General features: G+C 57.8%; 3 protein-coding genes across 8 annotated transcripts; 2 read left to right on the forward strand and 1 right to left on the reverse strand.

Annotated features, from left to right (window-relative positions):
- The first annotated feature begins 808 nt into the window (after positions 1-808).
- CDK2AP2 (cyclin dependent kinase 2 associated protein 2) lies at positions 809-2559 on the forward strand. Its single transcript, XM_085307315.1, has 4 exons — positions 809-1102; positions 1258-1358; positions 1453-1585; positions 2210-2559. The coding sequence occupies exons 1-4, from the start codon at positions 994-996 to the stop codon at positions 2275-2277; spliced, it is 411 nt and encodes a 136-aa protein (XP_085163441.1). The 5' UTR covers positions 809-993; the 3' UTR covers positions 2278-2559.
- A 2185-nt stretch (positions 2560-4744) lies between these two features.
- Positions 4745-23585, forward strand: PITPNM1 (phosphatidylinositol transfer protein membrane associated 1). Of its 6 annotated transcripts, none has more exons than XM_085307316.1 (23): positions 4745-4795; positions 4905-5000; positions 6251-6465; positions 6594-6715; positions 11674-11895; positions 12361-12675; positions 12944-13039; positions 13337-13444; positions 13616-13677; positions 13766-14027; positions 14285-14474; positions 15177-15334; positions 15652-15924; positions 16623-16793; positions 17197-17346; positions 17547-17695; positions 17773-17883; positions 17989-18105; positions 18403-18551; positions 18898-19047; positions 20183-20366; positions 20839-20967; positions 21135-23585. In XM_085307316.1, the coding sequence occupies exons 2-23, from the start codon at positions 4923-4925 to the stop codon at positions 21399-21401; spliced, it is 3678 nt and encodes a 1225-aa protein (XP_085163442.1). In that variant the 5' UTR covers positions 4745-4795; positions 4905-4922; the 3' UTR covers positions 21402-23585. The 6 variants fall into 6 exon arrangements, with proteins under 6 accessions (XP_085163442.1, XP_085163444.1, XP_085163448.1 ...); XM_085307318.1 differs by lacking the exon at positions 4745-4795 and adding an exon at positions 14728-14835 and having other exon boundaries at positions 4864-5000; positions 13783-14027; positions 15746-15924; XM_085307322.1 differs by lacking the exon at positions 4745-4795 and having other exon boundaries at positions 4864-5000; positions 15177-15260; positions 15746-15924.
- Positions 23586-23612: 27 nt separating this feature from the next.
- On the reverse strand, positions 23613-25850 carry AIP (AHR interacting HSP90 co-chaperone; the record flags this gene model as incomplete). The annotated part of the gene is made up of 5 exons (XM_085307392.1): positions 23613-24513; positions 24652-24793; positions 24909-25085; positions 25322-25515; positions 25643-25850. Coding segments are annotated over 5 exons (927 nt in total), but the record flags the coding sequence as incomplete, so codon positions are not given.
- Between the last annotated feature and the right edge of the window lie 2 nt (positions 25851-25852).

Here is a 25852-nt window from a genome sequence, read left to right on the forward strand (position 1 = left end):
GGTGAGCTGAGCTCTGAGCTGATTCCCACAGCTCTGGAAACGGTTCTGGATAGCTTTTGCATCTCTGGAGTTGAGGAAGTTCTGACTGCTCTACTTTCAGTTCTCATGCTYCCCTGCTGGGGGGATTTCAACTGAACCAATTCATTTTCCACCTTTGCCCTTTCGAAAATGGAAAACGTGGGCTATGTACTTCTGACTGTACTTCTACCGAATCTAAATAGAAGTAGTTCACGCTCCTGCAGCCCAAGGGTGTTTCCCGTGGCTGCTGGCTGCCGCTCGACGGGAGAAGCCGTTCCGACAGGGCCGCCGCGGACGGCGGGCGGGCGGCCCGGGGGGGCGGTAGCCCCACTCCGACACCGGGCCAAGGCCCCGGGGGGGGGGGGAAGGCAGCCGGTTCCCCCTCGGCCGCCTCCCTAGCGAAGGGGAGAAGGCCCGGCCCGGCCCCGCTCCCGCCGCCCTCCCGCCGCCGCTGGGCGGAGCCGACGCCGCCGGTCTCCACGGTGACGGGGGCGGGGCGGGCGGCGCGCGACGACGCAGTGACGTCAGTCGGGCGGCGCGCGCAGGCGCAGGTGGCGTCATCAGGGCGAGCGGCCACGCCGGGTGCAAGCGCGGCGCTCTTCGGACCTCGCGCAGCGGAGCGGAGCCGGCGGCGTGCTGAGCCGAACCGCGCAAGATCGTGCCCCGGCGGCGCCCGGGCCGGGCCGGGCCGCCTCCTGTGGCCACGGGGACCCGCCCGCCCTTAGCGGCGGGGCGTAGCCGACCCGCGGCGCCGGGTCCCGGCGCGGAGCGGGAGGGGAGGGGRGGGGGGGGGAAGCGGCGGCCAATCACCGCGGAGGGGGTGAGTGGTGAGGCCCAATCGGCGTGAGGCGCCGCACCGGCCGGCCAATCGGGGGCGCGCGCGCGGGGGCCGCCCACCAACCCGCGGCGCCGCCGGAGCCGCCGCCGCTGCCGCCGCCGCGCGCCAGGGAGCCGGGAGGGCGCGCGCCGGCGGGGATGTCCTACAAGCCCATCGCGCCCGCCCCCGCCACCCCCGGAGCCGCCGGCACCAGCACGAGCAGCAGCGCCAGCCCCGCACCGCCCGGGCCGGGGGCCCCGCCCGCCGGTGAGAACCCCGCCCGTCCCCTCCCCCCACCGGGAAGCCGCGGGGCAGCGGCCTCGCCGCGGAGGGAGAGTGCGCTGGGGGGGTGGGTGCGAAGGAGGRAGGCTGCGGCAGCCGGTTCCCCGGTAACCTGCTCTTTCTCTGCCCGCCCCCGCCAGCCACGAGTGTCCCGTCACCGTCCGGATCCGTGCCTGGAGCCGCTGCCCCCTTCCGGCCCCTCTTCAATGACTTCGGCCCACCGTCCATGGGCTACGTGCAGGTGAGCCCCGGGGCCGGGGCCGGGGCCGGCCAGGGTGAGCGGCCCTGCCCACACAACCGGGCCTCCCTCACCCGTCGTCCTCTGTCCCTTGCAGGCTATGAAGCCGCCTGGGTCACAGGGCTCCCAGAGCACATACACAGATCTACTGTCTGTCATCGAGGAGATGGGCAAAGAGATCCGGCCCACCTATGCAGGCAGCAAGAGCGCCATGGAACGGCTGAAGCGGGGTACGGGGTGCTTGGATGCTTTGGTTTCAGGCCCAGCTGGCCCTCGGGGCTGAGCGGGGCAACTGAAGGGGGTGCGTGCAGCAGGGGTCCCGCTGTCCTAGAAGGAAAAGTAGCCCCCTGCATGCATGAAGYCCGCTGAGCCTGTGGTGGGCCTAAGCTGCTTGCTGCTCTGGGTGTTATCTTCTGAGTACAAATGCACCGTCATGTTGTTGCTGTGCCAGGCACGTTGGTGGTGCTGTCCTGCTGGCACGTATCCCTTGGCGTTGGAGACTGGAGTGGGAGCTAATTAGCAGTTCTCTTGCGATTCTCTCCCTTCCCCTCTGCTGAGCAGGCTGGGGTGACAGAGGAAATATTTTGGCTCAAGTTGAAAGCCTGAATGCAGGACGTTGTGCCCTGCTGACAGTCTCCACTGCGACAGCARCAGGAGTCCCTCCATCCCACGCAGGCTTGGAGGGGAAGGGATATAGCCCAGCTCTGCTTACYCCACCGGGTCCTGCTATACCTGCTTTGAGTGTCTAGGGGGTGACATGCGGAGCTGGGGTGGTCTGGGAGCCCCTCCAGGTGGACCAACCCTTCGTTAAGGAGTTGGATGATGTACGGTGTCCTTTGTACTTCTCACCGTAGGCATTATCCATGCTCGGGCGCTGGTGAGAGAGTGCCTGGCAGAGACAGAGCGCAACGCACGCACGTAACAGCCACTCTTTATGGACCTTTCTGTCTGCGAGCGTCTGAGACCTGGAGGTCGTCCATCCCCTGTGAACCTTGCCACCAATCAGTGTCTTGAGAGCCTGGTTCTTCCTTCGCCCTATACAGACCTTTTTACCTGACAGCCACCTGATCCTTGGCAGCTGCCCCGCTGCTAGGCGGCGCTGGGAAGCCGGCCTTTTGCTGCGCRCTGCAAGCACCTCCAGGGCTTTTCTTCTCTCTTTATAAATGCTTGTTTTTATAAATAAAGGAAATTGTTGGGATTCTGATCTGCCTCCAGCCCTTGTGCTTTGTCTCCTCTGCTGTGGGCAATAGCTGCTCCGCTGGTTAAGCCTGGAAGTGGTGGAGGAGCTGGCGCAATTTAAATCTCACACTTTGAGTCAGGAGAGCYTCTTTTCCTGGAGCCTGGCCCTGTGTTTTGGGATGAGATGAACAATGTGTGCAGCACGGCTATGCTGGTGGGCCAGGCACTAGGGCAGCCTGCCAGGGTGGGTCTGGAGCTACGGGTTTTGCAAGGAAAATGTGACACTGCCCTATTGCGTACATCCTGCCTGTGCCCCATGTTTGGAGTTTGTGTGCTGTCTGTTCTGTGGGACTGAAAAGCTCAAAAGTGGTGGGGTTGGTCACATGCTTGGCTTGCCCCCTGTACACTGGGGGATGTGGAGGTGACACAGTGTCCTTTCTAGGGGGAGGGGAGAAGATAGGGCTGCAGGAAGAGCACTGAGCAGAAAGAGAATTTTAGTAGGGCAGGGCTATTTTTGGAATGAGAACAAGGACTTTTCACAGGTTGTTGGGGCTAGGACGTCTTTGTTCCCCTAGAGCTATGAAGGGTGGGTGACCATGAAAGGGATTTGGCTGAGTCCAGCGTTTCCACGTTAACCCTGCAGTAATGCAGAGGGGAYTGGGGAGGAATGTGTCCCAGGAGAAAAGTAAGGGCAGCACCTGCTTCCAGACCATGGCTGTGGCAGAGCTGGCAGGGGCAATGGTGAGCCTACTAGGGCAGGAAGAAGGCACAGGGAGGGCAGGTAGAGGCAGAGGTAGGCAGGGCAGGACACACACAGGTGGGGAGGAGTGATTGGAACATGGCTTTAGGAAGGGGGAGTCATGCTTGAGCAACCTGACAGCCTTCTACAATGAGATAATGGGCTTGGTGGCTGAGGGGAGAGCAGTKAATGCTGTGATCTTGATTTTGATGAGGCTTTCAGCACTGTCTCGTAAGGCAAACTGAGGCAGTATGGACTAAATAAATGGACACAGAGGTGGACTGAARGCTGGCTGAGCTGCTGGGCTCAGAGGGTTGCAATCAGTGATACAAAGTCCAACAGGAGGTCAGCCGCGAGCTGTGCATCTCTGGGGCTTCTACTGGGTCCACTACTATTTAGCATCTTCATTAGTGACCTGGATGATGGGACAGATCAGGACAGTAAACTTGCCTCAGTAAGTTTACAGATGACACACAACTGGGAGGAGTGGGTGATATACCAAAGGGCTATGCCGCCATTCCGAGGGACCTTGGCAGGCTGGAGAGAGGGGCAGAGAGGAAACTCCTAAAATTTAGCAAAGGGAAATGCAGCCCTGCTCCTGAGGAGGAATAAACCCAGGCACCAGAACAGGCTGGGCATTGACTAGCTGGAGAGCAGCTTTACAGTGAAGTACCTGGGGRTCCTGGAGGGCATTAGGGTGACCATGGGCCAACAGCATCCTGGGCTGCATTAGGAAGAGTGTGGCCAGCAGGGTGAGGGAAATGATCCTTCCCCTCTACTCAGCCCTGATTGGGCCACATCTGGGGTGCTAGGTCCAGGTCTGGGCTCCCCAGAGCAAGAAAGACAGGGACCTGCTGCAGCAAGTCCTGCAAAGGCCACAGCGATGACTGAGGCACTGGAGCATCTCTCATGTGAGGAGAGGCCAAGAGAGCTCGGGCTGGTTAGCCTGGATAAGATTCAGGAGGGATCAATATGCCTGACCAGCCCATCAGTACCTGATGGGGGGGTGCAGAAGTCAGAGCAGGACTCTTCTCAGTAGCTCAGTAGTGCTCAGTGACAGGATGAGAGGCAACGGGCACAAATTGACTTAAATGAAATCCTATTTGAACAAAAGACCCCTTTTAATTTAATTTAATTTAATTTAATTTAATCTAATCTAATTTAATTTTATCTTTTGCTGTGAGGGTGGCTGAGCACGGGACCAGGTTGCCGCCAAGAGGGGCTGCGGACTCTCTCCACCCTCGGAGGCGTTCGACCCTGACAGCAGGCTGCTCCACGCAGCCGGCCCAGGGCACCCTGCTGCGGGCCGGGCTTGGCCTGGAGGGGCTCCTGGGGTGCCTCGGGAGCGTGGGAGGGGGCAGGGGGCCCCGGGCAGGGCAGAGGCGCCGCTGGGGGCCGCCGCGGACCGCGGGAAGCGCGCCACTTCCTCAGTTTGACGTCAYGGCCCCCTGACGTCACAGCCGTCTCCTTGGGAACGGGCTGTGATGTCACAGGCCGGCGCGGAGCAGCGCAGGGGGCGCAGGTTCGGCGGAGCGCTGGGGGCCGGCGGCATGTGACAGCGGCGGGGGGCGAGGGGCGGTGCGGGGGCCGAGCCGGGCCGGGCCGGGGGCTGACGGCGGCGCTGCCCGCAGGCGCTGCCCCCCGCCGCCATGCTCATCAAGGAGTACCACATCCTGCTGCCCATGAGCCTGGAGGAGTACCAGGTGGCCCAGCTCTACATGATCCAGGTGGGCTCGGCCGCGGAGCCGGCGGGGGGCAGCGGCTCGGCTTGGCTCTGTGGGGCCGAGCGGGGGGCTGTGGGGCCGAGCATGGTCGCACATTTGGGACTTGGGGCTGAGCATGGAGCCGTGGAGGTGCGGAGCCGTGGGCGCATGGGGACTGCGTAGAGCCCAGGGAGGGCAGGAGCATGGGGGCTGGGAGGAGGCGGAGGCACGGAGCTGTGGGACCTAGGTGGAGCCAAGGGATGCAGGCGCATGGGACGTGGGGCTGAGCCTGGAGCTGAGGGGTGCAGGGGCATGGGGACATGGGGCTGATCATGAAGTTGGGAAGGTGCAGAGGCCTGGGGATATGGGGACTATGTGGAGATGGGGGGAGTGCAGGGGCATGGGGCTGAGCATGGAGCCATAGGGGTGCAGGGGCATGGGGCTGAGCATGGAACCAAGGGATGCAGGGCCATGGGGCTAAGCATGGAGCTAGGGGGTGCAGGGGCATGGGATGTGGGGCTGAGCCTGGAGCTGAGGGGTGCAGGGGCATGGGGATATGGGGCTGATCATGAAGTTGGGAAGGTGCAGAGGCCTGGGGATATGGGGACTATGTGGAGATGGGGGGAGTGCAGGGGCATGGGGCTGAGCATGGAGCCATAGGRGTGCAGGGGCATGGGGCTGAGCATGGAACCAAGGGATGCAGGGCCATGGGGCTAAGCATGGAGCTAGGGGGTGCAGGGGCATGGGATGTGGGGCTGAGCCTGGAGCTGAGGGGTGCAGGGGCATGGGGCTGATCATGGAGCCATAGGGGTGCAGGGGCATGGGGCTGAGCATGGAACCAAGGGATGCAGGGCCATGGGGCTAAGCATGGAGCTAGGGGGTGCAGGGGCATGGGGACCAATGAGCCCAATGTGTTTACAGGGTGCAGGGGTGGCAGTGAGGTTTGGGGGATGTTAAGGACCCAGAGAGACGAGGCTGAGCATGGGGACTGGGATGGATGCAGGACCATGAGGGATGCAGGGGGATAYGTGCAGGTGCTGAGGTCTGGGTGAACAGGGATCTGCAGGTGCATGGGTGGCTGCAGGGGCCAGTGAGGTGCTGCGCTTTGGGGGCATGAGGGTCTCTGGGGTGGGCACGGAGGCGTAAGGCTGGGTAAGGGAGTCTCAAAGGTGGGCCTGCGTGCCAGGGCTGGGCTCAGGGGCGTGGATGCAGACAGAGGGGCCCTATGGTGTGGGTGTTGTGGGACACAGCTGAGCTCACCTCTTGCCCTGCAGAAGAAAAGCCGGGAGGAATCGAGTGGAGAGGGCAGCGGGGTGGAGATCCTGGCCAACCGGCCCTACAGTGACGGCCCGGGAGGCAGCGGGCAGTACACCCACAAGATCTACCATGTGGGCTCTCACATTCCCAGCTGGTTCCGGGCCCTGCTGCCCAAGGCTGCCCTTCAGGTTGAGGAGGAGTCCTGGAACGCCTACCCTTACACTCGCACCAGGTGGGCTCCTGGTGGGCACCCCCCCCCCCAGGGGGACAGCCCTGCTTCCGCTCCACGTGGCCCTAGAGGGATGGGTGGGCTTCRGGTCCCCCCTGCTTGGCTCAGCCCCCTTCCCGTGCCTCCTGCAGGTACACCTGCCCCTTTGTGGAGAAGTTCTCCATCGAGATTGAGACTTACTACCGGCCAGACTCCGGCCAGCAGACTAACGTCTTCAACTTGAGTGCAGCTGAGAAGAGGCAGAGGATTTTGGGTGTGTACCGCTGTTGCTGGCCTCTGGGCGGCCATGTCGGCGAAGCAGATGGCATGGCAGAAGCCGTGGGGCGGGGATGCTGCTGTGAGCCTTGCTTGGGGCACTGAGTAGGAATTAACTCGTACCAAGGTGGAGGTGCTGTGTGGAGCCTTCCCATGTAGCATTCCCACAGTGCCTAGCAGGACTGGATGTATAGGTTTATCGCGCAGCTTCCYACAGAGCAGCCTTGTGTGTCCTGGGGCGAGCCTCACAGCTCAGCATCTTTAACAGACTGGACTTTACTTACCCTGCTGTCTTCTGAGTTCTGGGGCCAGCTACCTGGGGACTGTGGCAGCAGGAGGCACATGTGCCCCAAGCTCCCTGCTCAGGCCCCTTGGCAGCACGGATGAAATAGATTCCACATTAAAAATGTTACAGAGGACAATTTTGTCCCCTCCCTTTTTCCCTGGGCTGTATCTTTATTTTCAGCTCTTCCCTTCCTGGGCCCTAACACCCCGGTGCTGGCAGGGGAGCTGGTGGAAGGTTGCTCCCTCCTATTCCCTTATTCCATTCCCTCTTCTCTGTCATCTGGCACAGCTTTGCCTTCCTGAAGTCTCTCCAAGAAGAGCAGGTGTGTGTGGGAACCTACTGAGGGTTCTTGGAGGGGATTTAGGGGCAGTCCAGGGCTTAGCTGAAGAGGGGAAATGAGTCTCCTCCTTCCAAGTAGGTAAAAAAAAAWTTTTTTCTAGGTCTCAGGAGGAGAGACAAAACCACCTATCACTGAGCACCTCCGTACCTTTACTTCCATCCTGCTCCTTGCTCCTTTGCTTTCCCCCATTCCTCAGCACTTTGACTCAGATCACTCTTGTGCTTCCTGGAAGCGTTGCAGTGGGAGAGCCTGGACACTTGGGTGGGATTCAGCTACCACAGGGAGGTTTTGGCACTTGTCACTGCAACCTCCCTTTCTGGGTGATGGAGAGCTCGCCGTTTTAGGTGCTGGAGTGCAGTATGATGCGCCGCCTCTTAAAATGGAGGCCTTAAAATAGGCACTCGGAGGAAATGATTCATCTGACCTATTTCTTTCATTGGCTCTTGTGGGATCTGGGGATGTCCAGCTTCGATGTTGGTGTCTAAAAATGTGTGTGTGGGGGGGGAAATGAATCTCGCTCTCRCAGTCATTGGGCAGTGACTGAGTATGAACTGACCACTGACAGTGCACCATCCTTGTGCTCCATTCTCATCGACCCTCGTGGCAGGGCTGGATCTCCTGGTCTGACTTCTCCTCTGGCCTCTTTCCCCTTGGGCTTTCTGCAGGGCCTGGCCGCACCTTGGAGAGGGTGACTGCTGCCTCCAATGGCTTCCCCTCGGAAAGGGGGGCTGCGGTGGGACCATGTCCTGTTGCACTCCTGTTGCGATGGCTGACCCAGGGCGGAATTTTCTTTGCTGGCTTATGTTCTTGTCCGGGTGTCCTGTGACACCTCAGGCTTAAATCCCTGCTGACCCATATCACATTTCAAAGGGGACTGAAGGCAGAGTAAATGCCAAGGTTTGGACTCTGGGATCCAAACCAGTCTCCTTGTGCCTGTAAACTGTATAACTGCATCCTCACAAATTGTTTTTTTGTCCCATAGCATGTAGCAGTAATAGTGAATAGACCTGCAAGTTGTCATGTGAATAATACTGCAGTGGGATAAATGCAAGCTTGAATGTTTCTCAGTCCTGCAGGTCATCTCAGAAATCCCCTTCCTTTGCTGCATAGTGATACATTTGATGCCTTCTATGTGCTGTTTCAATTCTTTGTGGCTTTTGTATCAATTTCCTCCTGTGGTAATACCATTTCTCATCCTGAAGCATTCACTGCCTGTTTGCAGTCCTGAGGATGACCTGCCTGCAGCAGTCTGGCCTGGCTAATCGGTCAGGCTGGTTGCTCTGGAGGTGCTGTGGCCCACCGCATCCCTTCGGCAAGGCGCTGTCTGCTCTCTGTGCAGAGCACTGTGGATGAGGACTGGGGCTGCCTCTTAGGGGAAGTTAGCTATGAAACATGCTGTGAGTTACTCCTGTTCTAGGATGTTATGCTGGCAAGTGTGCAGGGTCTTGTTACAGTTCCCTGTAACATGTGCTGTGGTGTGATCTGAGTTGCTCAGTAAGTTAACTGGATGCTTTCTGATTTAATGCAGATGGGGCTTGTGTTCTCTTTGTGGTTGAGGCAGTGGGATGCAGCTGGGTCATGTGCGTATCGCCTGGCTGTCAGTTCAATTTATGCTGTGTGTGGCCTGGTGTGAGTTTTGACCTTGCCTTCAAACAAGTGTTAAGCAGTGTCCTTGGAGCTGACCTAATCTGTGCATGTCTTGGCCTGGTATTGAAATGCATTTTTGAGTGGTTTCGGGATCTAAGGAGTCAGGAATGGTTGCTCCTCTCTGGGTTACTTCTGGAATTGTAGCTTCTGCATTATTTCTCATCCAGAAGTCTGGAAAATACTGTGGGAAAGGACTGCCTCAGTCATAGAAAGGGATATTCCTGTGGTCTTAGCTGCTGTGCTCCAGGCATTGGGTTCAGGGGCACCTGCAGGATGTGCGTCCTATCCTGCATGTATTGTAGTCCCAAGACGATGGCACAGCTGCAATGAAGTGCTTACCTGAAGGTGAAACCCTGGTGCTGAGCAAGAGAAGTCAAGAGTGTCTCTAGTGTCCCAGCTGGAGGGCTGCTGAGATGGTCATGGCCACCTGCTGGGTCTCTGTGACCTTTCTGTGACCACAGATACATTTTGTAGGAAGTGCTCTGTGTTGCAGACTGAGGCAGCTACCCTTCTCCTCCTCCCACTTCTTCTGCTTTGGCGTGAGTGAGAGAGTGCCAAGTGGCTTAACTGAGCCTATGCTTCCCCATTCAGAGGTGCTCATGAAAAATAAAAGAGGGTTTGTGCAGAATTTGGACCAAACGACCTCCTATAGTCTGTTCTGACCCATTTGTTTTTCTTGTGATTCTGTGAATACTACTAAAGCATGGTTAGTTTGGGAGGATCAGCTTGCTTGGCAGCATCTACCTCTGATCCTGCAGGCATAGCAAACAAAAAGCAGTGCCCGATGTCTCAGGTGCTGCCTTTAGCCCTGCTGCCAATCCATCTCACTGCTCTAAGCAGATGCTATTTATAGTGCATCAAATACAGATTCGGATCTAGCGTGGTGAGGGCAAATTGCGTTGTTTTTTACAGTAGACCAGCCCAGCAGCAAACCAGATGTGTCAGTCTGACTCCCCATTAGGAGAAAGGTCTCGCCTGCAGATGTCTGGAGAGGGACAGTCAACACAGTCCTCCATTAGAGAGGAATTGGGGAACTACTCTTGTTTTGACCAGAGCAGAGTCCTTTTGCTAATGTAGTGTTGGCTGCAGAAATGTAGATTTCCCTGTCTATGTGCTCCTCTGGGATGCCAGCTGCGTTCAGGGTGACAACACTGAGTGCTCTAACAACAGTCTCTCGTGGCTGCAGGGCTCACACCACTTGCTTCCCACACTTCCTAATCTTATTCTGTTTCTCTTTGAGCAACAGATGCATAGACGGAGACTGATTTCTTTTGGTCCCAAACTCTGTACTAGGGCTTCCCACCCTGTCCTGGCATTAGAGAGAACCAATCTGACTGAGTCTTGTTCCTTCMAACACCCACTATGCACCATCCTTTTGAGCTATCTAAATGACTGTCAGGTCTGTATCTGATTTTTGCTGGATGCTGTCCTTGAGCAGAGCAGAGATGTAGCAGGTCCTGCTCTGTAATTCCAGTGCCTGGTGCCACCAGCTTCTGCCTTGTGTGATTCTTCTGACTGGGGATGTCTTACCTGCATGGGCTGGTCCCTGCTTCACTGCTTCTTATCCTTTGCTTTGCTTCAGCCTTTACTTTTAAGAAGTATATCTTGTATTTTCCTTGCTTCTTCCCCCTTTCCAGCTCTCTGCAGCCCCTTGCCTGTGAGCCCTGTCTTTAATTGCGTGAGCAGTTTTGAAGGGTGTTCCAGTTGCAGAATGAGAACAAGGGCTATTTGATGGGGGGGTTCCTCCTTGCTCACAGCACAGTTTGCTTTTGCTTGAAGTGTTGCTAAGCCTGCTTTTAAACCTTGCCCTGTTGCTAGAGCCTGCTTGGGGAGCTTGAGATGGGAAATCAGTAGTTAGGGGACATGCTGTGAGTTACTCAAGACGATTTCTGCTGAGCCTTTCAGGGGGTCCTTCAGCATCTACTACGCATGAGCACAGAAATCCCAGCTGACAGTGGCAAAGGCTGCTTTCACAGAGCTGCGAGCCGGGGCCTGTGACCCTCAGGCCCTAGGGCCTTCACACCCTGCTGCTTCACACCTTGCTGCCCCATCACAGCTGTGTCAGTCTGCCCAGTCTAGCCTAGTCCTCCTCACCCAGCCCACGCATTCCCTGGAGTCACCTGAGCCTTTCTTCCAGCTGCCAAATCTCCTCGCTAATGCGTGTATGTGTGTCATCCTTGCTGTTAATACAGCTGGCAGCTTCTGTGCCTTCCCCAGCGGCTGCCTGTGCCTCTTGCAGCCATGCTCTGCCTGCTCTGGACCTACAGTGCGCAGACATGGGAAGGGGGCTTGCCTCCTTGTCTTTCTTCTTGCTGGATCAGGCCCTGGTGTAGAGAAGGGATCTGGACAGCTGGGTATAGCCAAAGGTGGCTTTGACCTGGTGGTCTTGGGAACAGAAAGTATTTGTTGTCAGTACCAGCTTTAAGAAGCTGCCTTGAAGGGCAGTTTACCATCCCTCAGGTGGGCAGACTAATACTATATGCTGCGCTGCAGGCTGTGTTGGAGATCTGGCTTAGCTATAATAACTTGCAGGGTCTCCCCTCCTGTTTCCACACTTCTCTGCCCCTTCCTTGCTCTGCCCAAGCCCTTGGGCTGTTCCAGCCATCACTGCAGCCTGCGAGTGTGTAATGGCAGAGTGTGGGATGCAGCGCCATCAGCATCACTCTCTGCCTGCTCCCTGTAGACACCATCGACATTGTGCGAGACCCTATCTCCCCTGGGGAGTACAAGCCCGAGGAGGACCCAAAGCTGTATCACTCCGTGAAGACGGGCCGGGGCCCACTGGGCGATGACTGGCTGGAAGTGGCAGCTGGTGGGCCCCTAATGTGTGCCTACAAGCTCTGCAAGGTGGAGTTTCGCTACTGGGGCATGCAGTCCAAAATTGAGCAGTTCATCCATGACGTAGGTGAGTGTGGGACCTCAGCACCTCCCTGCCTGCTGTGTCYGATGTTCGTTGGCTGATGGATGCTGTGGTTCTCCAGCATCCATGCTGTGGTGTTGTGACCAGTATTCAATCAGAACCTGTATCCATCTGGCATCTGTGCTGTCCTGGCATTGCTCTGTGCTAGCAGAGCTGGTGCTGTGCTGATGGAGAGAGAGGAGGGCTGATGCAAGAAGCAGGTGAAGGGCAGAGATCTGTGTGTGCGTGCAGGAGCCATAAAGCTGCTGGGAGCCGTACATGGCATGCTGGGGGGATGCATGGATGAGACTTATTTTGAAGGCAGTGGGGAGGGCCAGGGTGGCTAGGGGCAGCCCCCTGAAACCATTGAGAGTTCTGCCTAGATGGAGCATCCTAAACCACCAAGCCTAGTGAATGGGAGATGGGTCTGCCAGGGGCTTAGGATATGCCTCGCTCGTTTTGYTCTCACAGGCTTGCGCAAAGTGATGCTGCGAGCACACCGCCAGGCTTGGTGCTGGCAGGATGAATGGACAGACCTGACCATGGAGGACATCCGGCAGCTGGAGGAGGAAACGGCACATATGCTGGCGCAGAAGATGGCCAAGTGCGCTGAGGCTGAGGAGACCCCTGTAGCTGGCCCCAGCACTGAAAGCCGCCTGGAGCCAAGTGGTGCCAATGGGCAGGACAGTGCTGAGCCACAGGGGGCATCCGATGCCTCCCCTGATGATAACTTTGCTAAGCAATGGTCCACATCCTCCCGGTCGTCCTACTCTTCCCAGCATGGAGGTGAGAGACCTGTCTGGGAAGAGAGATTCTGTGTGCACTGGGATGGGGATCCCTTCTCAGTGGAGTGATAGGGACCCAGGAGCCCTTCTCAGGAGGGGATGCTGCAGAGGGGAACGCTGTCTTTCCAAACCTGGATCTCCCAGTGGATGGCTCTGGGCACAAGAACTGCCACAGGGGTTTGGGGCAGCAGGACCTATAGGTTTCATGGAGCAAGAGTGATGCCTTGCTGCAGAGGGGGCTCTGAGCTCTGATTCCTTATCTGGGGCAGGGGGGGTGTCTCCTCAGAGTCTGTCCGAATGGCGCATGCAGAACATCGCACGGGACTCCGAGAACAGCTCTGAGGAGGAGTTCTTTGATGCCCACGGTACAGCAGAGCGGCCCTGCCCGGTCCCCCTGACCTCAGCCTGGGGACATGCAGGATTTTGGTGGTTGAAACCCCCAGCCGGGGCTGGGCACTGGTGCAGAGGGAGTTCCCACTGCAGGCTCATTGCAAGCTTTGGCTTGCCTATGCTCTAGGTGGGCTGGATTCCACCTCTGCCATTCTGGGAAGGATTCCTAGGGTGGATGTTAGCTCCCATGGTGGGAGCAGGGTGTGGGTGCAGGACATACGGCTCGAGCTTTGTGGGACCACCTGCCCACAGAGCTCTCCTTGCTGCCACAGAGGACTTGTCTGACAGTGACGAGGTCTTTGCAAAGGAGATGACGAAGTGGAGCTCTAATGACTTCCTRGACACGCTGGAGCAGCCAGTGGAGCTGGATGAAGCGCTAGGTGAGTCTGGGACAGTTGTGAGCGCTACATGCAGGGGCCTGGAGTGGGAAAGGCATGATTGTGGATGTTTGATCCGTCTACTGCCTGAGACCTGGCATGAGTGTCCCAGGACAGGAGCTGGATCCCTTTTTGGAAACCCCAGGTAGGCTCATCCGGGCCCTGTCTTTGCAGAGGATGGAGCTAGCGCTGCCAAGGCAGGTAGCGAAGGACTGGTGGGGCCTGGTTTGCCTGAGGTATGTGCATCCCGCTCTCCCCTGCCCTTGGGTTGGGTAAATCTGGCCATGCCCTCCTCGGCATGGATGCCCATGGGGTAGATGGCAGCGCTCTCCTTCCTGCAGGGTGGCTCAGTGGAGAGTGCGGCGCAGGCGTGTCGGATCCACGTGCTTTTCCTCATCCTCCACAGTGGGAACATCCTGGACCAGGGCACAGGCGAGCCGGGCTCCAAGCAGGCTGATGTACAGACACTGGCTGCCACTTTTGATGCCGTCACCCGCATCCACTTCCCGGAGGCTCTGGGGCACGTGGCACTGCGCCTGGTGCCCTGCCCACCCATCTGTGCTGCTGCTTACGCCCTTGTCTCCAAGTACGGCTGGCGTCATGATGGGCTAGGGGGCTGTGGCCTGCTAGCTCAGGGTGACATATCATGCTAAGGGAAGACAAGGGTGCAATTTTCCCTGGCAAATAGCCCAGGGCTGCAGAAGTAATTGGGGAGGGGATGATTCTGGAGAGGGGACTCTCCTCCTGGTTTGGCTTCCCTGGGCAAGGTGAGCATTGTGCAAAGGAAAGTGCAATGGGACGGTGGTGTTGGGGCAGCCCTGCTTATTCTCCCCCATCTCTCAGGCTCAGCCCGTACAGCCATGATGGGGACAGCCTGTCCAGCAGCCAGGATCACATCCCTCTGGCAGCCCTCCCACTCCTGGCCACGTCCTCGGGGAGCTACCAGCATGCAGTGGGCACTGTTATTGCTCGGGCCAACCAGGCTTACAGCACCTTCCTGCACTCTGGGGAGGGAGCCGGCTTCTGCGGCCAGGTGAGAGGTGCTGTGGTGGACAGAGGTGCTAGCCAAATGGAGTTCTTGAGCTATGAGTTGCTGGAGGCTGGGGGACGATTTGGGGAAAGTGTTGGTCCTTCTTAGGCATCAACTGGTGGTCATGGGACTGCTGGAGCTTGGCTCCAACCTGGACATATTTTCCTGTGTCCAAATGGCGGAGGGGCTGGCTGCCTGGTGGGTCTGGAGGTGCTCTCCCTCCTGGCCCTCAGCATGGCTTTGGGCTGTCCTGTAGGTGGTGCTCATCGGGGACTGTGTGGGAGGCATCCTGGGCTTCGATGTGCTGTGCCAAAGCCGAGCAGGCTTAGGGGGCAGTCGGAGCAGCAGCCGCCGGGGCAGCCTGGTGAGTGCATGGGACATTTTGGGCCCTATCCCATTTGCCCGCTTCCCCTCCACCCCTAGTAGTGCCTGTGCTCTTCTACTAGCATCCTGCTGTGTCTGGGAGCACAGAGAGTGTGGGAAAGGGATTTGCACCCATGGGTGCCTCTAAAGACGATGCTGTTGGCAGTGGGTGGGAGTGCAGGGTTAGCTAAACAAAATGCCCATCCAGGGGAATTGTGCTATATTCTGCCATGGTGCCCCTCAGCAAGGATGGACAGGGGCTGGCAGCAGTGGGGAAGTGTGTCCATGGCATCTCAGATCAGCTCAGCAAATGCTTGGCGCTTGCTGCTTTTCATCTCCCAGAACATGGAGCCCATCTCCCCAGAGCTGTGCGGCGGGAAAGACCTGCTGGCTGAAGGAGCAGATGGAGCAGGAGGATCAGCCCAGGTCAGTCCAGAGCTGGGGGCACAGCTGCCCTCCCGGGAGCCCGGGGACAGCCAGCACCACAGCTCCTTATGCAGGTGAGAGCAGCCAGTGCACTGGGAGGGTTAGAGTGCAATTGGGAAGCACCAGACATGCCACCATGGGTGGGCAGGGCATATGCATGCAGCCACTTGGTCCCCGTGGAAGCACTAATGCTTTTTGGAGCAGCTGCAACAGATTTTGTGCTTTTTCTCTGAGGTGGCTGGGAAATTTGCCCTTTGCAGCCCCATGGGGGATCCAGCCTGGGAAGGAGCACTGCATGGATGTAGTCTGCTCCCAAGGACTGGGGACATCTTGCTGGAGCTCTGCTGCTCCCAGGAGCTCCTCTCTGCTAACAGTTTTGCCTGTTCCATAGCACAGTGGCTCCTGAGTCTGGTGGGACCAGGAATCGCCATGGCCAGGAAGGCCCCATGTTTCCTGGCTGAGGCCCAGTCTACTCTGCTGTCCAGCCTACAGGCCAGCGAGCCCCCACTGGAGGCAGAGGCACCACGGAGCGGTAGCTCAGCGCTGGATGGGGCTGAGGGCACCAGCGCCCGCCTTGACTTTAAGGTATCCGGCTTCTTCCTCTTTGGCTCTCCGCTGGGGCTGGTGCTAGCACTGCGCAAGACCGTCATGCCTACTATGGATGGTGAGGACCCCTGTGAGCTGTGAGGCCCTGTGGTGCAGGCCCTGGAGCCTCCCTGCTCTGTCATCTTCTGGCGCTGGGGCCCCAAGAGCCCCTTCTACCTACTGAAATATGAATCATGCTCCCCCTGCGCAAGCCTGAACCCCACCTGGGATCTCCCCGATCAACCCTGTGTGGGTTTAAACCCCTTCCAGGCCAAGCCCTCACTGTGCAGATCTCAACATTCATGTGTACCTGAGCATCCCCTTCTCTGCTGTGTGCCAGCCTGAGCCTAGCTTGGCAGCTGGGCTGGGGACATATGCCTTACTAAGGCCAAAGTGCCTCTGCTGGTATCCTGGGCTTGCCTCTCCCAGCACACAGCTGGATGCAGCCTCTCCAGGGCTGATGGAGGGACTTTCCTCCAGGTTCAGCCTTTTCCTCAGGCCTGGCCTTTCCCCTTGCTTCATGAGGGCCTGAATATGCTGCGAGCTCCTTTTGCCTTCCCTGCTGTGGGCCTGCCCTCCCTGCCTGCACCCTGGAGCTCCCTGCCAGCTGAGGGCAGATTTCAGCACCTCACTGCATGGGTGCCAGCCCAAGCCCCTCTCCCTGTACCTGCCAGCCCTCATGTGCCACTGCCTGTTCCCCATCATCCTTGGGCTCCTTGCCACCTGGCACACAGGCTGGGCCACCTTGGGTGCACCGACTCCCTCTCTTTGCCCCAGTGGCCCAGCTGCGTCCTGCCTGCGAGCAAATCTACAACCTCTTCCATGCGGCTGACCCATGCGCCTCTCGCCTGGAGCCCCTCTTGGCCAAGGCCTTCCATGCCGTACCACCTCTCAGTGTGCCGCGCTACCAGAAGTACCCGCTGGGAGACGGCACCACCTCGCTGCTGGGTGAGCACCCATGGCACTACAGGAGCCTCGTTGGGGTGGGTGGAAAAGGGGGAAAGGCAACTTGCAGCATCTGCAGTCCCCTTTGGTGTCCAGCACAGAAGGTTATGGTGGGGTTTTTCCTCCTATTTGAGGGGCGTGTGGAGCATCTCTAGCTTGCTGAGGCAGGTGCCAATGCTGCTCCCCTTCCACTGAGAAGCAAAGATACACCCAGTGCCTACTCAAGTGCCTGTTTGAGCCTGCTGTCCCTGCGGTGGGCAAGGGAGGAGTGGAGTGGAAGTGGAGTGAAGCGACAGCGGTGGCTGCAGCGTGGCTGGGCATCCCCACAGGGTCTTTGGGCCATGAGGGAGACCCCAAACAGGTTGCAATGCTGTGACCTTACTCCACACTCTATATGGCTCTGCAGCGGACACCCTGCAGACACACTCTGCCCTCTTCTTGGATGAGGCGGACGTGACCGTCCCTACTACCCCCACCAGCAGTTTCGGGGGCTTTTGGAGAGGCAGCGAGCCAGGCGAGCCCCCCACTCCAGCCAGCACCAGTGAAGTTGTCAAGAGTAAGTGCTATACCCTGACCTGGGTTGCCCATGCCATTCCAGGGGAAGGTGGGTGGTTGGGCGTAAGAGGTGGGACCAGGGCAAGGCAAGAGGTCCCGAGACGTGATGCAGAGTGTGAAATGGGCTCAGCATGGATGGGTTATGGAGGATAGATTCATCTGGGGATGGATTCACGTGAGTTCACGCAGCTCTCCCTGCAGTCCTGGAGCGCTGGTGGGGCCCGAAGCGCATCGACTACTCACTGTACTGCCCTGATGCGCTGACCGCCTTCCCCACCATCACCCTGCCTCACCTCTTCCACGCCAGCTACTGGGAGTCCTCCGATGTAGTGGCCTTCATCTTGCGGCAGGTGTGGCAGGTGTGCGGGTGGGCATGGCAGTGTGGGCTGGGCCAGAGAGGCTGAGCTGAGGCTGTGCTGCTCTGTAGGTGATTGAGAAGGAGGGGCCAGAGCTGATGGAGAGTGAGGAGAGCTCTGTCTACAGCCCTGCTATCCCCCGGGAGAAGTGGCAACGCAAGCGCACCCAAGTGAAGATTCGGGTATGTGCCCTCCCAGGCTGCACCTAGTTACTGCTTTCTGCACTATGCCCCCCTTCCCTCCCCCCTCAGGATTTTGTGGCTGCTGAGCCCTGTACGTCCTTGCAGAATGTGACAGCCAACCACCGGGCCAGTGACACCATTGTTTGTGAGGGCAAACCGCAGGTCCTCAGTGGGCGCTTCATGTACGGACCTTTGGACGTGGTGACGCTGACAGGGGAGAAGGTATTGCTGGGGCTTGTGGTGCTACTGGGACCTGCTGGGGGCCTAGATGGACAAGGCAGGGAGTAGTATGTCTAGAAGTGGACACAGGGCTGGTGTCTGCTGTGGCCTGGGGGGCAGGAAAGGGTTATAAGGAGCATGGCCCCTCAGGATCCTTTGGGATGGCAGAAAAGAGCCATTTTGTCTTGTAGATCTGTGGTTGGGGTGGAGTAAGCTGGGGACATAGAAGCCGTCAGGATGTGACAGACTGGATGGACTTCCTGGGGCCGGTCCTTGATCAGCCCTTTTCCTCCAACTCAGGTGGATATCTACATCATGACGCAGCCGCTGTCAGGGAAATGGCTGCACTATGGCACTGAAGTGACTAGCGGCAGTGGGCGCCTGAACTTCACCATCCCTCCAGACAAGGCCTTGGCCATTGGCATATACCCTGTGCGCATGGTGGTAAGGTGAGAGGTGGCCAGGGCTGACACTCAATTTGGTGCAGGTAGGGGCATCTCAGCTTGGTTCTTGCTCTGTGTGCACTCTCAGCCTGAAGGACCTCAGCTTTGTAGATCCTGTTACCATAGATATCCCTTGGGTGGTAGCTTTTTTCTGCCTTCCCCTTGTCCTGGCTGTGTGAGCTGGCCAGGCCATGTCCACCTTCGCTCCAGCCCGCGTGTTGGGGCTTCTGGGCAATGTGGGAGGAAGCCTAGTGGGAGGATAGGTGAGTCAGGCACTGGAGGGTGGGAGGTCCCTGCAGCTCCGCAGATGCTGAGATAGCAGACTCTGATGTTCTCTTCTCTCCTGTGCCAGGGGTGATCACACCTATGCGGAGGCGTATCTGACAGTGGTGGCACGAGGCACTGAGTCAGTTGTGTTCAGCATCGATGGCTCCTTCACAGCCAGTGTCTCTATCATGGGCAGCGACCCTAAAGTGCGGGCTGGGGCTGTCGATGTTGTAAGGTAGGTTTCTTTCTCACAGGGTGGCAAATACCCTCTCCTATTGTGACTTGGTGACAACCCATTCATAAAATCAGGRTGTTTGGGGCATCAAAGTAGCCTCCTGTCCCCTGGGAGAGCTGGAGATATCTTTCAGTACCCACAAAGGCCTTGCCTGGAGCCTCATGGTGTTTCTGTATTGGCAACTTGTTGCAGGAAAACATTTCCCCCTTTCCCTAGAGTCTGGCACTATCCAACCCTGCAGCTCCTCAGCTGGACTCTATGTAGGCTCCCAAGGCTGGGCTGCAGAAGAGATCTGGGAGGAGGGAACTGCTTTGTCTGTGCCCAGTGTAATGCCAGGACTGCTCAGCATGTGCTGTCAGCAGGCACAGGAGGTAGCTTTCCTGGAGGTCTGTTGAAGATCCTTTGGGCTGTTCCTGGTGGCACTCCACTAATGGTTGTTTTAATTGTAGAAGCCTGTTGTGATATGACGCAGCTCTGCTGTGCATCCAGAGTTGCTGAAGTCCCCAGAAGGAGAATAAGCATGGTCTTTGCAAGCCATGGAGCAGGATTTAATGCGTGGGGGAAGCCATGAGAGCTTTTTGGGAACCAGAGCCCATGGATAATCTCTGGGAGAAGTTTGGAGCCTTTCCTACTGGCAGGGCTTGAGTGGACCTTTAAGCTGGCTCTGACTTCTCCACTTCTTTGTCACAGCACAAACAGCCTCTTTCTGTCCTTCCGGCTGCTCTGGGAGTGGTGACTTCCCCTTTCCCCTAGCGAACGACTGAAAGTTAGTGGTTTTGTCATGGGTTTGCTGAAGATTTCCGGTAAAGCTTGTAGTGTGTGTTCCCAACAGTGGTCCCCCCTCTGTCCTGGTGACCACAGCCATCTCTGCCTGTCCCCACTCTTCAGGTGGCCCTTTCCCTGTTGTCCCGCTATAGAAAATCTTGTGCTTAGCTCCCAGCCCTGCCGTGGTGCCTCTGGCTGGGCCACATCCATGCTTGCTGCCTTCCCTGCAGCTCCAGCCTTCTGCCCCACTGTGGTGTGCAATGCACACCCCATCCTGCCACCTGTCTGGTGGCCTTGCTCTTCACACAAGGCACTGTGGTCCCCCTGAACCTCCCTCACACCATGCAGTGACACGTCTTCCCTTTCTCAGGCACTGGCAGGACTCCGGCTACATGATCATTTATGTGACAGGACGTCCTGACATGCAGAAGCACCGCGTAGTGGCCTGGCTCTCCCAGCACAACTTCCCCCACGGCGCTGTCTCCTTCTGTGATGGTCTCACCCATGACCCCTTGCGCCAGAAGGCAGCTTTCCTGCAGAGCCTGCAGACCGAGGTGGGCCCCAATCCTGCCTGCTCAGGGCTGGAGACATGAGCAGGATGGGACCAGAGGGCTTGCTGAGGTGGCTTAGGGCCTGTGCTGGTGGTGGTGGGAGCCTGGGTTGTGCTGTGGTCCCTGCCCTTCATCCCTGGGACTGGAGCATAGCAGAGAAGCACTGTAGCACAGAGGAGCTGCATGCAGAGGTACTCAGAGCTGGGCCTGGCTGCGATGGCAGAGCCTGCCACCATTGTCACTGTCCGGAACCAGGGCCAGAACCAGGCTCATGGCATGGAGGAGGATGAGGAGGGGCTATTACAGCTACCATGACTGCAGATGAGAGAGTCTAGGTCCCTGCTGCTTTTGCTGGGCTGTAGCCCAGGGTGGCCAGGACCRGGACATATGTGGCCTCTCTCTGCCACGGGAATTGTTGGAACCAGAGGGGATGGTTGGTCCATGCCCTGATGAGGCTCCTCCTGTCCGTGACCAGGCAGAGATCACCATCGTTGCTGGCTATGGCTCCACCAAGGACATCTCTGTCTACAGCTCCCTGGGGCTTTCACCAGCTCACATCTACATTGTGGGCCGGGCTGTGAAGAAGTTTCACAACCAGTGCCAGGTACGGTGGCTAGGCTGGGGCTGTTGGGTGGCCATGTGCTGATCTGGATGGCAGGGTGGTGGAAGCAGGTGGTGGGGTGGTTGTCCCCGCTAGGGCTTGTGACTGTTGCAGTGGGTTGCGAGGCCTTGGCAGGGGCTAGCACAGCTCAGGCCATCCATATCCTGCAGTTCCTCTCTGAAGGCTACGTAGCCCACCTGGCCCAGCTGGAGGCGGCATCCCTGGCCCACTCCCCAAAAGGACCACCACGACCGACGCTGGGTAAAGGCACTTACGGCTGCCCAGCGCCCGTCGACTTCCTGCGCAAGCAGAGCCAGCTGCTGCGGTCGCGGGGGCCAAGCCAGGCAGAGCGTGATGGGGGACCCCCGCCGGCACCGCCTGGCCTGCCTCGGGCCAAGCCCCGCAGTGTCAGTCTCAAGCTGGAGAGCGAGGAGTGAGTGTGATGCGGCCCCCGTCCCCCTGCCGTGAGTCACCCACGGCAACAGCCTTGATTTCCCAGCCAGGAGTGCCCGGTGCCCGAGCTGGCACCGCAGGCCCAGAGCTGATACGAAGGAGAGGAAGGCACCGGGCCCGGAGATCATGGGGCCCTGGGAGATGGTGCTCTGTGCTGCCCCAGGAGCAGCAGCAACCCCCTTAGTGCTGAGCCACACTGGGTACTGCCTGCTGCCCCCCAGCTCTGCCCCCATGCCGAACGCCTCTCCTTGGCCTCCCCATCCTGTCCTCCAGCTCTTTGTGCCCCTGTTTCTCTAGGCTTGTGGGAGCTGCAGCTGGCCTTTGGGCTTTGCCCCCGGCCTTTCTCCCCAGCATGGTGTGGGGAACTGGTGCACTGCCCCCCAGCCCTGTGCCTGCAGGGCTGTCATGCACTGGTTCACCTCTCCCAGGGCTTCCTCCTGCTGCAGTCCCCAGGGTCTGCCCTCCTGTGCCTACACCTCCACCTCCAGGGGTAGGTAGTAATGGGAGGGCCAGTGGCACCATCCCTATCTCCCCACCACCACCCTGACCACTTATTTATTTCCTTCTGGTCTTGAGAGTCATCGGGCAGGGGAAGGGCTGGGATTAAAACATGGTTCCTTTGTTCTGTTGATTTTGTTGCAATGTGAAATAAAGCAATATAAAGAACAGCCAGGGCACGTGTGGCTCCTCTTACAGATGTTAACGCTGGCACAGGGATGCTTGGAAGGATGTCTGCTCTCCTGGTGCAACACTCACTGGGCCACAGGAACAAAGTTGTCACCCTGAGTGATAGCCTGACACCTAGGGCAGCTGGGGACCCAGACAGGCCCTGGGGGAAATTTGGTATCTCTGGGCTCAGTTGGGCTTCTGAGTAGGCCTGTAGGTTGAAGCCAAAGGGAGAGGCACCATGCCTGGACCTTGGATAACCCAGCATCCAATGCAGGGAGAAAGTAGGACTGAGGTGTTGGCTCACCAACACCTCTTCAAACATTCTTCAAGCCATGAGGACTGTGACCTTTTTTTTAGTAAGTCTAATTGTGTGGGTCTGGCGGGTACAGGTTGTTGTTACATCAAATACCCAGTGCTTTGCACCCACTTGGTCTCCCACCCCCTCCCCAGCCAGCTACGCAGCATGACCACCTCTGCTTTGGGAGGAGGCAGATATGAGGAGGCGAGTTCCCCTGCAAGCACAGTCCTGATCCCAGGGACTGTCATCGTTCAGGTGAACCAGGACAGCAGAGACAAACAGGACAGGAAGAGGCAACAGTCTTTACATAGCAAAGCAAGACCTCGGCAACTCAGCTGTCTTGCTACCACCTCTGTGATGGGGCCATGGGAGCCTCCTTTACCTGTCTTGTCCCTAGCATGGAGGTATGCTTGTAGCTTGTGCCCTTATAGGGTCTGTCCCCACGGCTGGGGGCATCTCAGCCCTGCAGCCTCACCCTGGCAAAGCTGTGTGAGAGTGTGTGTACCCCACATCCTCCGTGGTTACCCTTGGGTTTCGCTGCAGAAGGCACCCAGGCAGGTTGGGGTCCTTGTGGGTGTCAGACTCAGCCACTGAGCCATAGGTTGGTCCCTTCCCCCTGGATGATACAAGYCTCTAAGCAGCTTTCCCAGACTGCTGAAGTGGCCAGAGACACCCGGCATGGCCCTGACCTAGTTTCACGAGTCCTGCGCAGAGGGTGCAGAGCTGAGCGCTGGGGCCACTGGCTCAGCAGCCAGAGCAACGCAGGTGAGTGAGGCACATATTGAGCTTCATGGCACTGCCATCCCCCTGGTAGTCATCTTGTGTCTGCAGTGCTAAGTCCCTGGCACAAGGCTAAATCCCAGCTCAAAGACTGAAATCCCATCTCAGGGTTGGGCATAGCAGTGAGGGGGATGGCGGTTTGGGAAGCTTCATCCAGCCCCAGCTCTGAGCCGCTACTGGCTAGGACAGACAGCGCTCGGCAAGGCTGAAATACTAGAAGGCACCTCACACTTAGCTAAGCGTAACAGCCCATGGTAGAGCTATCCAGACCTAGAGTGGGACAAAACTAATTTTAGGGATAAGCTTATTGTTAAAGTAACATAGCTTGTATATGTATTAAATCTGCTTATATACTGTGATCCTCTTGTCAGGCTTGCTCTGAATTTTTCTTGGCCTGCCTGCAGCTTTGGTTTAGCTTCAACAGCAATGTTTCTAATTGACCAGGGTCTGTAGTTAATTTGTTTTATATTTGTTTTATCTTTAGATAGTACGACCATAGTTTTACACAGATAGCAGTAATAAGCAGTTATTCTATGTAGAATAAGACATTTAGGACTATGACAAAATGATGTGGCATAGAGAAATACAGGCCTGGTATGAGTGCAGAGGCCTTGAGAAGTTGTGACACAGGATGTGTCATAGAGGAGTACAGGCACGAAGCAGTAAGAGATGGGGCACAAACTTGGCACTGGAGACCCCATGGCTATGAACAACTCAGCCAGACTGGCATGGGGATCAYACAGCCCAATATAACGTATAAAAACCAAAGAACAAACAAAGGAACTCTGATATCAGAGAGCAATGGGTTTGAGCAGGCTTCAACACAGTCCTTTCTGGTGATTGAGGATGCTTGGCGTTCTGATGATGAGCATRTTGTAGAGACAGGCAATGAGATTTACATTTATACTGTGATTTAACTGTATACTGCAATTGCTATACTCTGCTAAGTCTAATTTGAACTTATATTGTGATTTAAGTGCACGACTGTATCACTGCTAAGTCAAAACCCTGTGCAATTCCAAATAACTTCAAATAAGTAAACCTTGTATTAAACATTAATAAACATTAATAAACATTCCACATGTGGAATATCTAAAAGAACCTGGTTAGAGAGTATTGGACTCTCACATGCAGCCATGTCCTCTACTGAGAGAAGATGCCCTTGAAGCGGACCTTGTCCTCCTTGTCCTTCTCGCGCAGGCGGGCTTCCAGGCTCCGCAACTCCTTGGCCACGATGGAGCGCAGTGAGGGGTCAAGCGCCAGCACCTTGGCAAAGTCAGCCTGTGCCTCTGCCACGTTCCACACTGCCGCATGCGCCTTGCCCCGCTTGAAGTAGGCCTTGACGTTGTCTGCAAGGAGAGAGCTGCTGGGCCGGCACAGCGTGAGGGTGCTCCCCAGCCTGCCCCGGTTCCCACACAATCTCTCCAGCACCTGCTTGTCCCATGGGAACCCACTGCAGCCGGCTGTGCCAACCCACRGCTCCTTACCCTCATACTTGTTGAGAATGGAGGAGCAATGATCCAGCACCTCGTAGTATTCCTGGCACTGCAGCTTGCACTGGCAATAGTTTAACAGCAGTGGTGTGATCTTCTGGTCGAGCTCAATCCAGTCTGGAGAGCCAGGCTGTTCCTGCCCAGCAGAAGGACAAAAATGAGGGGAAAGAGTGAGGCAAAGCTCCCAAGGGTGATAGTGGGGGGCCTGTGTGTGGGGCAGGGTAATCCACAGAGGGACTGGGGCCTCTCACCTTCATCTGCAGGTTCTTGAGGCAGGCGATGGCATCATAGTACTTGGCGGCTGCCTCATGCACTTTGCCCTGCCGGTACAGTTCATTGCCCTCCTTGTGGATCAGGGGTACAGCCTGCAGCTTCTCCTCGTCCGTCATGGCCCAGGGGTCCTGCTGGTATGAGCCGGGCTCCTCTACCTGCCAGCACCACAGAAGAGACTGTCCCCACAAGCTGCCACACTGCTCCCATGGCAGAGGGAGAATCCCGGGCACCTGGATCCTCCACCCTGGGAAGGGGCAAGCGTGGTCTGGTCCAACCACTATTGCCTGTGCAGTGGTCAGGAGAACCCCGATCACCCTTGCCACCTCTGGAGTCCCACGCTTGGCAGGCAGTGCCGCAGAGCCCCATGGTGCCTCGTGGGCCCACCGCTCACCTTGAGCAATTCAATGTCGAAGGTGAGGGGCTCGGGGTTCTTCTGCAGCTCGTCAAGGTCAGGGTAGCCAAGTGAGTGGTGCTCATGGAGCTGTGCGATGCCGCAGCAGTGCCGCTGCCCCTCCAGCGGGTCCTTCCCTGCTGCGATGTTGCGCAGGCTCTTGGACACCATGGGATACAGCACGACATGCTGCAGGGTGCGAAGTGCAGGGTACTGAACAGCCACCACGTCTACCCCGGGCGACAGGGGGAAGGGGCACGCCCCGGACGTATGTGAACAGGCCCCGCCCCCGACTCGGGCCCCGCCCCCCGGGCTCTTGTCCGTCGCAGCGGAAGCGGGCGCGCTCTCCCGGCCGCATGGTGCGTAGCGCCGCCTCCCACACCGGCAGCTTGAACTTCTTGCCGGCGATGAGCTCCATGGGTTTCCCCCTCGCGCGGCTGTCGTCCAGGACCCGCTCCTCGGCCCCGCACCGCAGTGTCCGGTAGTGGAAGGTCGCCTGCGGGGCAGCGTTGGGGGGGCGCCTCGCCAAGG

Source organism: Rhea americana, unplaced genomic scaffold (genome assembly GCF_003343005.1).
Source record: "Rhea americana isolate MKP2758 unplaced genomic scaffold, rheAme1 scaffold_257, whole genome shotgun sequence".
In the NCBI taxonomy this organism is placed as follows: domain Eukaryota; kingdom Metazoa; phylum Chordata; class Aves; order Rheiformes; family Rheidae; genus Rhea; species Rhea americana.

Bases quoted from the DNA above. Each gene is read 5' to 3' on its own strand.
- CDK2AP2 (XM_085307315.1), top strand. From the start codon at position 994: ATGTCCTACAAGCCCATCGCGCCCGCCCCCGCCACCCCCGGAGCCGCC. The intron at 1,103-1,257 runs GTGAGAACCCCG...CGCCCCCGCCAG, and splicing joins GCCGGGGGCCCCGCCCGCCG to CCACGAGTGTCCCGTCACCG. The intron at 1,359-1,452 runs GTGAGCCCCGGG...TGTCCCTTGCAG, and splicing joins CGTCCATGGGCTACGTGCAG to GCTATGAAGCCGCCTGGGTC.